General features: G+C 41.9%; 1 protein-coding gene across 1 annotated transcript; it reads right to left on the bottom strand.

Annotated features, from left to right (window-relative positions):
• Nucleotides 1–2,924: 2,924 nt before the first annotated feature.
• rab35b (RAB35, member RAS oncogene family b) lies at nucleotides 2,925–15,168 on the bottom strand. The gene is made up of 6 exons (XM_017702821.2): nucleotides 14,754–15,168; nucleotides 8,138–8,188; nucleotides 7,909–8,032; nucleotides 4,807–4,931; nucleotides 4,171–4,295; nucleotides 2,925–3,333 (listed from the first exon to the last, which is right to left on the bottom strand). Exons 1-6 carry the CDS (start codon nucleotides 14,803–14,805, stop codon nucleotides 3,205–3,207), a joined length of 606 nt encoding a protein of 201 aa, XP_017558310.1. The 5' UTR covers nucleotides 14,806–15,168; the 3' UTR covers nucleotides 2,925–3,204.
• Nucleotides 15,169–15,418: the final 250 nt, after the last annotated feature.

Below are 15,418 nucleotides of genomic sequence, written 5' to 3'. Positions count from 1 at the left end.
CTCATCACAAGTGGACTTAATAAATAATAGAGAAACTTTGAGTTAAGGGAATGAAAATTCAAAACAATTCTGATAAAAATGTTGGCAATGAATGCAGGCAAATGAATGTGTGTGCCGTATTGTAGATTTCGTAGACCTTGTGACACGTTATATTGTAAATAGGCCATGTTTTCTACATCCTTTACATTTTCAGATAGTAAATAGTATTTATACATATGGAGACTATAGGAAAAGGGTTGTTTTTATACGATCAAAAATTCTTATTTTTCAATTAACTTGAGAAAATAATGCATAGATAATATACAACTTACCATTTCTACATATCCATGTTTCCATGTTATGAAAAGCATCCAATGAATGTGTTTCATCATGTGGAATGCACTGTGACATAATAAAATTAAATGAAAAGCAAATGCAAGAGCCTCTCAATCTTATTGCTGCAGAGAAAATCACAAGTCTTGACAGAAAAGAAAGTAGGGTCGTCACTACAGATGATATGAGTAACCAAGGGATTACTTTCATTAATCAAGCGATCAGTTTTATTCTCTTTAAAGGCCAAATAATAAATATAGGCTAATGATGAAAATTTCTCCTGGCATATCTAATGTTATGGTAGCACCAAGCTAGCGAGCAGTGGGATTCTCTTAGGCCAGCTGTACTTAACCATGGACAAATAAAGCATTTAAAGTGTGTATCAATCATTTGATAAAGCCTAATATTATTGGAGGAGTCTGTTATCGTGTCCTTCAGTAACTCTTGCCAGCACATTTTCGTGTTTTCCTGCTCTAAAACACCCCGTTGAAATCAGGGGAGGGCTTAAAAATGGACTGCTTAGGTGGATCGGGGGTGGTGGGATGAAGAAAAACACACAAATGTGCAGGGCAGTGGTAGCCCGGAACCAGGGTCAACAAAGTAAAAGAACCTTTTGCTTCATACACATGCATTATATAATTGCAAACACATCATATACATTAAAATGGGTAATCATGTATTCCTGAGCTTGGTTAACACCTGTGCCTTCTACGCTGTAGACTGGGGTTCAATCCCCCACCTGGATAAGCACCCTACACTATACCAATAAGGGTCCTTGGGCAAGACTCCTAACACCACCTTCGCCTACCTGTGTAAAAATGATCAAATTGTAAGTCGCTCTGGATAAGAGCGTCTGCTAAATGCTGTAAATGTAAATGTGAGATCCTGCTGGTGTGGGTTTACTCTCTTTCAGTGATGTTCAAAAGCGAGTTGCTAATAATTCTCCCTTCTGCTAAACCCAAGTTTATATCGACCTGTGGGTGTCCTGTACATCATTCAAATTGCATGCTAATTTCTAGTCTGCTTAATCAAAACGTACATTGTAATCAAACTAGCTGAAAAAACAAAGCAGCATTTCTTCTACATCATACAGACAAAAAGCACCACGGACAAATATTATTGTGTCAAATGTTAATCTGTTTAAAATATTTATTATCAATTCAATTCATAAGGGGGAGAAATCCATGATACATCTCTTTACTCCAGTGTACAGCATAACCACAGCTGAAAATGTGTTTCAACCATAGCACAAACACATGCACGTTTGCATGGATATGTGCAAGTATGTATATAATATATATTAAATACATGATACAAATATATTTATATACATAACGAATAAAAGTCAGCAAGACTTGTTGCCACGACTCCTTTACTTGGTTGAAGTTGGATCACTGCATGGCCAGGAAAATAAATGTGTTATTGCCCTCTGATTTTGACAATGTGCAGCTTCTGTAGGGCCCAGGACCAACGTTCTATTAGCACAGTGCAGCTTCAGAGCAGTGTGAGCAGGTGCAGGTATTTAGCTAAAGCAGATGCCTACTTAGGACGTGGGTTAAAGGGACAGAGACATTTAGCTGCGAATACCCACTTAAGGTTACAGAGCTGCATTACTTGGGTCTTTTATCCAAACAAAAACAATAACTGCTCTTCCTATGCAAATCCCTGGGCAAATCCCTTGGCATATAGTTCCACATTTACAGTTTGGATCATACGGTTACCCTGGGAAGTTTGAAAACCATCTTCATCAGAGACCTATTCATGTGCAATAGTGTGTAAACACCATCAATACTGTTATACCACCCCTCCTTCACCATTTACATCAATAACAATCAGTCTTTACAGAATATTTGGGTCTGGGGACACCGCTTAATAAGGGCTTGGGTAACAATATATAAGATTATGCCTATTTATAATGCAACAGGAGTAGAGCACCTGTACGAAAAGACCAACATGAGCCGGAACACTGAGCAGTGCCAGATGATATTGATGCTCATGACCCTGCAGATCCAAGCCCAGTCTATGCACAAATCTCACAAGTCCAGTTCGGCAGTCCCAAGGACATTACCATGGCAACAGTTGATGAGGAAGAGGGAGGGGGGCTTCTATGGCAACGATGCAGGAGAGTGCTGTTCTACTTTGCTCCCATTTAGGATCATGGCAGCATCACTGTTTTCCTTCTGCTGTGTTTCGGCAAATGCAAAAAGAGGCCTGAAGCACGGTAAGACTTCTGTGAAATGTCAGCAGGAGGGCTGGAGACTTTTGCGTGCAGCCCTATGAGGCCTGGTACACGTTCTGACTGAACCCAGGAAAAGAAAAGGACAGCTTGGCAAAAGAATAACCCCCCCAAAAAAACCCAAAACTGCAAGAGTTCTGTTCATGGCGTATTTTGCATGACCCCCCCAAAAAAAAAAAAAAAGTTGCATCTCATCACTCCACTCTAGAAAAAGAAAAAACAAAAAACTATCCCATCAAACCAAAAAGTAAAGAAGAAGAAGGGGAGGAAGAAAAAAAAAAAAAAAAAAAAAATACACACTCCCAAGACGGAGACCAGAAAAAGCCTAAGAGTAACTCTTAATGCATATATAAATCTGCACATTGTGGTGGCCATGTCAGCTTGCAGGTCCTTCGAGAAAGAAGGAGGATCTTTTATTAAATACCACATCTGTTGAATTCCACATAAAACTCCTTAATTCTAATAAAATCTGTACATTTTTCTTTAAAAAGTCTTTATGATTTGCATTTGTCCAAAAGGGACATCTTTCCATTTCATCATTACGGTTTCTTTATTACTCTTTCCGTGGTCTTAATTTAGTTGATCGTAGTCCTTTTCTGTATGGATTTTGCAGTGAAGGCTGCCGTCATTTTTTTTTCCTTTTCGCTAAAGATCCACTAGCAACACTTTTTCTTTCGTCTGCTGTTCTTATTGAGCTTGACCACGTCATTCTGTTGCTGCTGTTGCTGTTTGGCGACGGATTCTTTCTTTGCCCGTAACACCAGCTCCGTAATGCAGTTAAACATCTGCAGCAAATGAAAACACGAACAGAGCACAAAGTTTAGCCGTATATCTCTATATCTATCTCTCTATATCTATATCTATCCATCTCTCTATATCTATATCTCTATATATTACGATATCATGATAATGTAATTTGGGTGTTTGGTGTTGATGCCTTTCCAGAAGAGCAGTACATTTTGTGAGATTCTGGGCAATTTTATACATTAACCTGTAACATTTACCTATACATTAAAAAATAAACATTTTATAAACCAGCCTTATTAACAGCATACACGTACATGAAAAATACTGGACATGGGCATCAGCCCACAATTCAGTTCCATCAGTGTATCCCAATAGGTTGCCCTCAACATACTTCTGAGTCAAAATAAAGGTTGCTTGATAGTCCCTACCCCATGTTTTGCTCCTTCCCCATACAAGACACTGTATGAAGTAAAAGAGGTAGTATTTTCATATTTCGCTGATTATATGGTCAAATTGCTGGTAACTGAAATTAGCTGGGAATGAAAAACAAAAAAAAAAAAAAAAAAAAAAAAAAAAAAAAAAAAAAAAAAAAAAAAAACACCATCTGCTCATTTTCAAAGCTCACGAACTGTCGCCTGTTCTTATTTAAGTGTTCCACACTACTGTTTCTCAAACATTTATCCAAAGTAGAAGAGAAAATCAGCTGACCCTCGGCGCCGACTACGCTCTATAACTCCAGTAATAACTCAAGGGATCCCACCCATCAACTCTGGACCTTTGTTCTTCTCCCGAGACACATTTTAATGCTGCACCCCGTCAGCAATTTTATAGGGTTCTAAAACACGTGTCACATTCCCCGAAGCTGCAGCACTCACCTCCTCCACGTTTATGTTCTCCTTCGCGCTCGTCTCGAACAGGCGGATGCCCATCTGCTCTGCAAACTTCTGCGCATCGTTCGTCTCCACTACTTTAGAGTTTGGGTCATCATTCTTATTACCCACTAAAAGGAGGAGGACAAAGAAATGAATGGAAATCACTGTCAAGGGTGACGTGAGGTACAATGTTTAAGACATCAAGCAGAACTTCAATCGTTTCCGGATTCTTTAGGAGGCATTACTGAATCTCAAATTTCACAAATCCATACAACTGCACTGGATTATTGTAGCACAGTTACACAGCTGAACGTTGATTTTGAAAGTGAAAATTAGTGCACATTCTCTACAGAACACATTTCTACACATGTTAACTCTAAATTAGCAGATGTAGAGCAAGTAAATAAAAATTAAACTGGTCTGTGCAAAACATACAGCATATTTTTAACTAGAAACTACAGACACTTAAAGGTGGTTTTATACCCCTAACTAAGACCATTATGAATATGTTCAATCATGTCTGTCGTAAGTACATCAAAAGTGATAAGTGAAGATAAACTACTCTTGGTTGTCCTGGTTTTAGACCTAAATGTTTCGACTGAATAGACATGCTAGCTAATGATAGAGAGGGGACCTTACCTAATATTCGACACACGTCATCACAGTTCTGATTAATTTCATGCAGCCATCGTTTGACATTGACGAAAGACTCTGCACTGGTGACATCATATACTACTATGACCCCATGGGTCCCTCTGTAATACCTGGACAAGGAGAAAGAGAAAGAGAGAACCTAACCAGGATATTCCTACAACGTCCAGCAAAATGAGCACCAATGGTCAATGATGTTTCCTGCAACTTCAGCTCTACAGGAGTGAACAGAGGCATAGCCTCAGGCTTTAAAACACACACACACACACACACACACACACACACACACACACACACCCCTCTTTGATTGTTGCGTTTTATGGAGCTGCACAAGCCTGTCGCAGTTCTGACAAAAATAAAAGAAGCAGACCCGCACTTCTCCTCACACACAGGCCACTTTATTAGGTACACCTTGCTAGTAAAAGGCTGGACCCCCTTTTGCCTTCAGAACTGTCTTAATTCTTCGTGGCAGACTTTCAACAAGGTGTTGGAAACGTTCCTCAGAGATTTTGGTTGGTTATTTTAGTTCCTGTTGCCTTTCTATCATCTGGAACCAGTCTGCCCATTCTCCTCTGACCTCTCACATCCACAAGGTATTTTCGTCCACACAACTGACCGCTCACTGGATATTTCCTCTTTTTTGGACCGTTCTCTGTAAACCCTAGAGATGGTTGTGCGTGAAAATCCCAGTACATCAGCAGTTTCTGAAATACTCAGACCAGCCCGTCTGGCACCAACAACCACGCCACGTTCAAAGCCCCTTAAATCCCCTTTCTTCCCAATTCTGATGCTCGGTCTGCACTTCAGCAAGTTGTCTTGACCACCTCTACATGCCTAAATGCACTGAGTTGCAGCCGTGTGATTGGCTGATTAGCTATTTGCGTTAACATGCAATTGAATTGTACCTAATAAAGTGGCCAGTGAGTGTACACACGCTCTTTACACTCATTAACCAACACCACTGCAATGCCCACACCCTCATCACACCCATTTCCTTCAAACTGGACTTTAGACAGATTTACTAAGGCCATGCACAGAACCAAATGGCAACATTAGGGCATAATCAACAACCAGACGATTACTTTCAACACTGAATCTTCAATCACCTAAACAGAATGTAGGGTTTCAGTTTACATTTAGAGACCTGTTGGGAAAACCCTTGTGCCGGCACGGATCTAGTTTCAATAAAAGGTCTTCAGCTGAGCTCCGACAGAGTGGCAGAAGCAGCGCAGCACTAATGAGAATCTTCAAAAGGGTCCCTACAGCACTCAATTAGCAAGCAGCCAAGCTCAAATCAATGCAACCGACTCCCACAGGATCTCCCTAACACCCCATACACAGCTTAAGGAGTCTGACTTTTGAAAGAAATTAATTAATTATAAGTAATAACTGCCTTAAAGCTGAATTAGCATGTGGGTCACATGACAGTTTCCAAATACGTTATTTTTCAATTAGTTAATTTCACCTCAATCTACAACAACGATGTATATGAAAATTTTCCGTGATTAAAAGTAAAATTAACCAACTTCAGGCATCTGTGCTTCTCTAATCTACAATTATCAGATGGTGCAATCCTCCAACTACATACACAGATTAAATGAACTTAAAATGGTAAAAGTCAATAAATTGTAAATAAAACCGCTTGGCACAATGTTGGCTTGAAATGTTCAAAATTAAAACTGAACGCTAGGGCAGCTTTAAAAGTACATAACTCACTGAAAAAAGAAAAAAAAAAAAAAGTTATTCAGTTTACCTCCAACATCATGTGGCACAACCAAACAGAAAAGACCATCATTCTTACAGTCCAGTGTCCTGCACCATAAAAAAAGCCCTTAAAAGAAGGGCAGGATATCACACCTTCAAACAGGACCTCAAGAGGCGGTCAGCAACGTCATGGTCAACAGCCTTCACACGTATACTGAAGGCTGAGTTTTAAGGTTTAGTATCAGTACTGAAAACGTGGAACCGTGCCATCATCATCATCATCTCACACTGAAATAACCCCCAATGTGTAGTGACTACTGCTCGTCATTTCAGTTCCTATCAAAGTCAATCATATAAACAGCACCTCTGTCCCACACTCATAAGACTGGAGCCTCAGTTCCCCATCCAGGCAGGAAGGTCCCTGTTATGACAGTGTAGTAACTTTTTGTAGACTTCATTGCCTTGGATGCTTTAATATACACTGACCAGCCACTTTCTGATGTACCTAATAAAGTGGCAGGTGAGTGTATACTGTTAACTGGGGAAGGACTTGCTAGATTGCTCGTCTGGAAATAATTGTTTCCAAAAAAAAAAAAAAAAAAAAGAAAAAAAAGTAGTTTTAGTAGAAGATGTTGAACTTGAAGATGTTGTTCAGTTGCTTGTTAACACAAATAGCTGATCAGCCAATCACACGGCTGCAAGTCACTGCATTTAGGCATGTAGAGGTGATCAAGACAACTTGCTGAAGTGCAGACCGAGCATCAGAACGGGGAAGAAAGGGGATTTAAGGGACTTGGTTGTTGGTGCCAGATGGGCTGGTCTGAGTATTTCAGAAACTGCTGATCTGCTGGGATTTTCACACACAACCATCTCTAGGGTTTACAGAGAACGGTCCGAAAAAGAGGAAATATCCAGTGAGCGGTCAGTTGTGTGGACAAAAATGCCTTGTGGATGTGAGAGGTCAGAGGAGAATGGGCAGACTGGTTCCAGATGATAGAAAGGCAACAGGAACTCAAATAACCAACCAAAATCTCTGAGGAACGTTTCCAACACCTTGTTGAAAGTGTGCCACGAAGAATTAAGACAGTTCTGAAGGCAAAAGGGGGTCCAACCTTTTACTGTACCTAATAAAGTGGCTGCTGAGTGTATATTTAGCGAGATTCCCATGGAGGCCAAACAAAGCTTAGCTCATCTGGATGACTTCGTGAAGGCAATAGTTCAATGTCTTATGCTAAAATTAATTTGGCTCTATGGCAACAACTATTTTCAGATAAGCAATTTAATCCTTACAATTATGTCTTTCACCCTGAATACACCAAGCGTAACCCACAGCAGGGAGTAGCTCTAGATCAAGTTCTGTACTGCTGTAAGACAGTCTTTACTCACGTAGAGGTGATGGTTCGGAAGCGCTCCTGCCCTGCTGTATCCCAGATCTGTAACTTCACCTTCTCTCCGTTGATTTCTACTGTTCGGATCTTGAAGTCAACCCCTATAGTGGTAATATAGCTACCTGTAACACACCACACACACACATATTGCACATCTGAGGTCAATACTTTACAGCCCTCTGTACCAAAAACGAAACAAGACATGACACACAGATAAAACAGCTTACCTGAAAATGTGTTGTCTGCAAAACGCAGAAGAAGACTGCTCTTTCCCACACCTGCGCCAAGAGAAAAATAAGAGTCAGAACTTAAAAACAAACTAGACTAACTAGAGTTTCAGTTTTTGTGCGTCTTTCGCATCTGATTCAATTGGTTTCGCGCCGCAGCAGTACAAGTACAGCAAATAATACCGGAGGCGTTCCCTGATTGGTCCGAAATCAAGTCATGGACACAATCAGATCTCTCACACATACACTTCATAAAAAAGTGTATTCATATCCACTTCGTATTACGAGACACATCCATGTTCACCACAATTGGAGCAATAATAATAATAATAATAATAATAATAATAATAATAAAACACCTTGCTGGATATTCACTTCTCTGATTGGTTTGTTAATTTAAACTCAAGTGATCAGGTCACTGACATTTGGCCAAGAATACCTTCCTTGATCCATGTGCTACAATTAAATGCATTGTTTTGCTATTATTTTATCACTGATCTGCCATTATTATCAGCAGCTCATGCCGTAAGAACGAATGAGTTTTTGTAAAGACAAATGCCTAAACAGACAGATTATTGAGAGAGTACAGTGCTGCTAGAAGAAGAGGGAAAACAAGCTCTGTATTCCTCCCAGCGGCAAACTGAAGCAGCCTTTACTTGGATGCGAGTTCCACATTGTTTGGTGGACCACGGTTCATTTGTTTCATTTGTGCACCCTATTACAGGAGGAGTGTTCACACCTGTCAAAATGAACCGAATTATTTAAATTACAAACACCACATTCAGATCGGCCCGCACCAAACGAGGCCGTGTAAAAGCACCCTTAGTTCCAGAAGCATAGTGTGCGCTGGAAGAACATCTTCAGGATACATCGTCTATACCAGTGTACTGCAATACCGACATCATCCTTTTCAGTTGTAGCAACACCTCAACACCTTCACTTCACATATTTCACAGCAATTTGAATTACCAACATATCCATATCATAATGCCGTAAAATGTGTTGAGTCAAACGTTAAAACAGGCATATTATGCAGACCATGCAGCGCTCACATGCTAGATGAACAGAAAATCATTGATGCCAGGTTAACTTGTGCGCACCTTAATATGGGTGGAGTGGTCACACCTGTGCAAATGGACCAAATAAAAATAATAATAATAAAAGTAACTTGTCTGGTGTGTGTGGACCAGTTAAGTGCAAACTTTTCCTTAAGCTCAGCTGACCGCCCACAGCAAACAAGAGAACTCAACATGGAATACGTAAGAGCATGTTACAATGTGCAGTTGTTCTCTGTAAATGATGCTTTAACTTATTTTCATTTTCACATGTGAAGTGACTGGAGCGCCCAAACGTTTGCAACCTGTATATTTACTCAATGGTTGAGTTTAGAGATGATGATGATATAATAATCGCGGGCCAACGCCAACATTTGTCATGTACACATCTGCTGATGCCCTTACCGATGTCTACAAACATTTATAAACTGTATAAACAGGGAATTAATCCACCAGGACTAGCACCAGAGAGAAATGGAATAGTTATTGGTAGAGGGTTACCAATGCAGCACAGTAGCAGGTGCTGCCTAAACCTTTTCCTCTTCTAGAGTGCAGTAATTAGGTCAAACACTGGTATGAAATATCGGCCAAAACCAAACATCTGCCAGATGCTGATATCATTCTGCATCCTAATTGACGCATTAAAATTCAGACCCGTTTAGCGATTTAAAAGGGCTCGTCCATTACTTTCACTCAGGTCGCTACTAAAGGAGATGGAAAAAGATTCGGGAGACATCAGGAGACCTGAACAGCCGTCCCAGGGCTGGCAGCGAGCCAACGAGCCTGGCAAGTTGTTAGACAAGCGTAATGCGATGCAGACACTCCGCTCCGGCTAAGTCTCGAATGAAGGGCACCGGAGTGAAAACAAATCCTTGTCGGGGCACTCTCTCCGGACCGTGTCAGGGCCTACAGACATGCAACGCAAGCACTCAAGAGCGGAAGAACAGAGGTACAACATCTCCACTGACAACTGACTCCCTTAGCTCGAGGGATACTCACTGCACTCTATGTTTTGAGACAGACCTGCTAAAGATCACAGCAAGGCCAAAACACACTCAGGGGAATTCCTGTCAACAATTAGCTTATGCGCTGTCCTCTGAGCCAACTTCATGCGTTACTAAGAGAAAATACTTAAGATGACTGATGTACACCAGCGCACCTGTATGGACCTGCAGACTAACGCTCAGAACTCCAACACAACTTCACAGACTCCGGCAAACAGTAGCTAATACAGCAACCAGGGGCGGGTAGTACAAACACAAAACCAGACGTTGTCTTTATGACACACCATGATATTTAGTTATTCTGAGGTTTGGAAACAAGTTGGAACCAAAACTACTACAAGCAAAACAACCGCACTGTGTGATGTTGCTAGCTGTGCATTTCTTCTGTTTCTTCTGCTTCAATTTATAAAATATAAGTTAAATTATATTATATATTAAATAAATAAATAAAAAAAAAGGTCATTTTAAACCGTAGAGGTTTTTAAAGAAACAGTACTATAACATTACGGTACCAACTCTTAGTATTACTAGTACAGGAAAAGAGACGTGCGTTGTGCAACGACTAAGAATCTCTTTTTCTTTTACTTTTGAACAAATTGCAAAATTTTTATTGAATAAAACGCAATGGACTAGCGTCCAATAAGCTCCTTGTTTACATTTAGTTTTAAATACAGGATTTCAGTGGGACTTGGTGGACTGTGTGTAGGCAATGTGGACAAACGGAATAAACAGTAGGTCACACTACAATTTCACATTGTATACTGCATTAAATCCAAATCCAGTTAAACGGGGTTAATGATGCACTCTAATTAAACATGCAGTTCATCAGTACTCATTACCTACTGAAGACATTCACGACACGCTCATGAATATCCGTCCTGTGCATCATCAAAAACGCAGAGCCTGTGTCCCTGGTGCGTTTTTTATTTTTCTTGTAACAAACAACCAGACGGGCTGGATTTCCATCACATTCACAGATATCCATAATTAATTTTTTAAAAAGTTACGTTTTGTTAAACATTTTTCAAAGCAACACCTGACTCATTTGGGGACTGAAGCACATGTGCCAATTGTAAATACAATATACTCACCGGCCACTTTATTAGGTACACTAGTATTATTAGGTATGCTAGTAAAATGTTGGACCCCCTTTTGCCTTCTGTAAATCCTAGAGATGGTTGTGTGTGAAAATCCCAGCAGATCAGCAGTTTCTGAAATACTCAGACCAGCCCGTCTGGCACCAACAACCACGCCACGTTCAAAGCCACTTAAATCCCCTTTCTTCCCCATTCTGATGCTCGGTCTGCACTTCAGCAAGTTGTCTTGACCACCTCTGCATGCCTAAATGCGTTGAGTTGTGGCCGTGTGATTGCCTGATTAGCTATGTGTGTTAACAAGCAATTGAACAGGTGTATCTAATAAAGTGTACTTGTTTTTCTTTGGACAGCAAACATGTCTCAACTTTAGCAACTTTAGAGAAGTTTAGCAAAAACATGCCTACCTTTTAATGCAAACAGATTTTATTCAAGGTAATCCTGAAGCAGCTTTGTTCAGATTATGTAGAAAATTTGACAGAAAACGGATATACTTTTTTTTTGGACAGTAACAACATACAGCAATGATAAACAAGCTATGGTTTTTGTCTATTCCTTGTATATGCCTGGTGTAGCAGCACCTATTGTTTACATGCTCTCTATAGCTGGTTTAAACCCATTTCTTTATGAAGAATGTCGGCGGCCAGCCTCAATAACTACAAATACAGCCAATACCTGCAATGTACGCAGGAAAGTGGTGCACTGTAAATTATTCTAATATCTGTAACATATCACAGCTGCAGTTACACAATCAAAATGCAGGTATTAGTGACCGAAGGACAAACTGTGGCAAGGACTGAGTGCCAAACACAAGAGTCCCCATTTTCAGTGGGACCAACCCAGCTCTTGATTCTATACCATGGAACCATATCATTAGAGCACTTTCATTAGGCTGGATCCCATCTTTGGTCTAAATAATGGGCCACAGTGGGCATGTGGCAGTTCGGGAACACTGAGGCCTGTGTATTACCACAGGAGGGTGTGCAGAGGGCGGCTCCCTGCTATTGTGGACGCAGCCTGTGGATGGGCTAGTGCCAGAAGTGATGTATGAAGAGCCACAGTGCCACAGGCCCACTGTTTACGGCTGTATAATCCTTACAGTGGCATATTCACTGAATCTCAAAAGAATATAATGCGTCATCATATCGAACCCAGAATAAGATCAGCCATTCAGTGCCTTAACTTCACAGGAATGAGCCCAAGTCACACTTCAAAAAGAGCAGCTACACAAAGCTGCATGAGACTCCAACCACAAAAACCACACGCTCAATGACAAAGGTTAACAACTACACAGGAGAAGACACTGAAGATAGAGAGACTCTCTCTTGAAGGGGATTTTTCTAAATGTCTGTCCAATTCGATCTTGAACATGTAAGCAAAGCTGTTACAAGCGGTTCGGTGTGAACGGGGTCATTCCAGAGAAACTTGAGAGGTCAAAATTATTCAGAGTGGTGGTGCTGAACAGGAGCAGCAGTGCTTAATGCCTTTAAATGCGCCTTCACAGAAAGCCATTGCATGAAATGGTCACAGATAGATTATCTGATACCTGAGAGATTATGACGGCACTGAAATAAGATTTCCTCTTTTTTGCACCGTTCTCTGTAAATCCTAGAGATGGTTGTGTGTGAAAATCCCAGTAGATCAGCAGTTTCTGAAATACTCAGACCAGCCCGTCTGGCACCAACAACCACGCCACGTTCAAAGTCTCTTAAATCCCCTTTCTTCCCCGTTCTGATGCTCGGTCTGCACTTCAGCAAGTTGTCTTGACCACCTCTACATGCCTAAATGCGTTAAGTTGTGGCCACGTGATTGGCTGATTGTCTAATAAGGTGTACCTGAGTATTTTAAATTCACTGACGGTGAAGAGGCACACGCGAGGCATTCGAATTCCCATTATCAACATTACATATGAAAACTCAGAAGGCATGTGTAGGTTCACTGGTCATTTCAGACAGTAAACACAAGTACTACATCGGTGCTGTAGATATCGTGACCAGTGCGCCCACCGCCACTCTTATAAAGAAATCCGAGTTTATTACTATTTCACTCCAAAGAAGTCCAAATGAGTGCTTACTTCTCAACTATTATATGACACTAATTTTAGGAAAACTGGCACAATTCCTCCTTTTAAGTGGTGGTATTAAGTGTCCTGTTGACATGTAGGCTTACGCCTGCATTAAGAGGGCATTGCAGAAACACAGCACATAAAGGTATACGCTGACTAATTAGTGTTTTAATACCGTGCAAAAAAAAAAAAAAAACACTAAGGTCTGATTTTCCTGCTGTAAACACACCTCGTCCGTACACTCACACACACCCACACAGCCAGGCTGAAACCTGCCTGCACCAACACCTCATATAAACCACGCAGTGCCCACAAAGCCATGAAACACTCGTACTGCAATTAAAACAGACTTAAGTCAAAGCCGCTGAAAGCCTTTCAGACAGGGCATCGTTACACCCAGGTTTCAGCTTCTGTTCTTGTCAAGGTCAGAGAAACAAGTCGCTGTTATCTACACTCACCAGCCACTTTATTAGGTACACCTTGCTAGTAAAAGGTTGGACCCCCTTTTGCCTTCAGAACTGCCTTAATTCTTCGTGGCACACTTTCAACAAGGTGTTGGAAACGTTCCTCAGAGATTTTGTTTGGTTATTTGAGCTCCTGTTGCCTTTCTATCATCTGGAACCAGTCTGCCCATTCTCCTCTGACCTCTCACATCAACAAGGCATTTTCGTCCACACAACTGACCGCTCACTGGATATTTCCTCTTTTTCTGACCGTTTACATCTCTGTAAACCCTAGAGATGGCCACGTTCAAAGTCCCTTAAATCCCCTTTCTTCCCCATTCTGATGCTCGGTCTGCACTGCAGCAAGTCGTCTTGACCACCTCTACATGCCTAAATGCAGTGAGTTGCGGCCGTGTGATTGGCTGATTAGCTGTGTGTGTTAACAAGCAGTTGGACAGGTGTACCTAATAAAGTGGCCGGTGAGTGTGTACTAACAGTACTAGTTAGTTAGTAAAAAAACACGTCCTGGAGCAAAACGCACAGCTACGAAGTTCAGTTTGTTTTGACCGCTACTGATGTTTAAGGTAGAGGCGAAGCCCCCTGTGTGCTTCTATTCAGACGAACTCAACGTTTGCATGAGAAAACATTTAGATTATCGCACCGAGAATGAAACGCTGCCGTCAGCCGACTGTTTATACGCGTATTATTCACAGAAAACACCTCCAGCAAACACATCCGGCCTGGCTGTCTGACATGCCCAACCCAGTTTCAAACCCCGCCGCTTGTTTGAGCAAAAGCGACTAAATGGAAGAGCAACGACGACCAAAGGGCTTCTCGGTCGACGCGGCCCTGGATCTCGGCGACCTCGCCGCGTTTGCATTTTGTTTACTCGACCCTGAAAGGCGAAATCGCAGCTGAGGCCTGTTTCCCGTGTAGCGTCCGCGGCCTCGCTTACCGCTGTCCCCGATGATCAGCAGCTTAAAGAGGTAATCGTAGTCCCTGGCCATGCCGCTGGTTTGGCTGAAGCCCCGCTCCTGCGCTAACGCTCTGCCCGCCTCCTTCTGCTTGGCTCATCCGCCGAACCCCTCTCTCGCTCCGCAAAGCTGCCAGACGGCCCGCCCGCCCGGTGACTATCAAGAGGAGGCTGCTTCGTCCGACGGACCCTAGTCTTTTCCAAAAGCCGGCGACGGGCTCGCTTGCTTTTCCTCTCTGCTCTCCTCAGGACGTCGCGGTGTCGGCGCCTCCTCCTCCCTTTCAGCTCCTCCGCGGGCGGAAACTCCGCTTCCTCGTCTCGGCCGCTTAACTTTAGCTTAGCTGCTAATAGCGCCCAGCCCTGCGCCGGCCGCTCTCCCACTGCGCAGGCGCGCACCACGTTTCACTCGACACTAATGAAGCCAAGTTCGATTCACTTTGCCGGACCAGTCGGTTCGCGCGGTTACAATGAACCGACTCTGACTCAATGATTCATTTCTGTCGAATTGGAATCAGAATCCGAATCAGAATCCAGCTTTATTGGCCAGGTGTGCTGCACGTACAAGGGATTTGGGTTTGGTTTCAGGAGCTCACAGAGCACAGAATCAGACAGACATTCACATGTAGGGAATAAAATAAATATAAAAT

This window comes from Pygocentrus nattereri, chromosome 28 (assembly GCF_015220715.1).
Source record: "Pygocentrus nattereri isolate fPygNat1 chromosome 28, fPygNat1.pri, whole genome shotgun sequence".
NCBI lineage: Eukaryota > Metazoa > Chordata > Actinopteri > Characiformes > Serrasalmidae > Pygocentrus > Pygocentrus nattereri.
The sequence above is the reverse complement of the archived record's forward strand: the minus strand, read 5'-3'. Positions and strand labels throughout refer to the sequence as shown.

What these genes read in the sequence shown, in the direction of transcription:
- rab35b (XM_017702821.2), bottom strand. Translation starts at nt 14,805, where the DNA reads ATGGCCAGGGACTACGATTACCTCTTTAAGCTGCTGATCATCGGGGAC. An exon ending in GCTGATCATCGGGGACAGCG is followed by an intron (nt 8,189 to 14,753) that starts GTAAGCGAGGCC and finishes CTCTTGGCGCAG; the next exon opens with GTGTGGGAAAGAGCAGTCTT. An exon ending in TTCCGAACCATCACCTCTAC is followed by an intron (nt 4,932 to 7,908) that starts GTGAGTAAAGAC and finishes CTCCTTGTCCAG; the next exon opens with GTATTACAGAGGGACCCATG.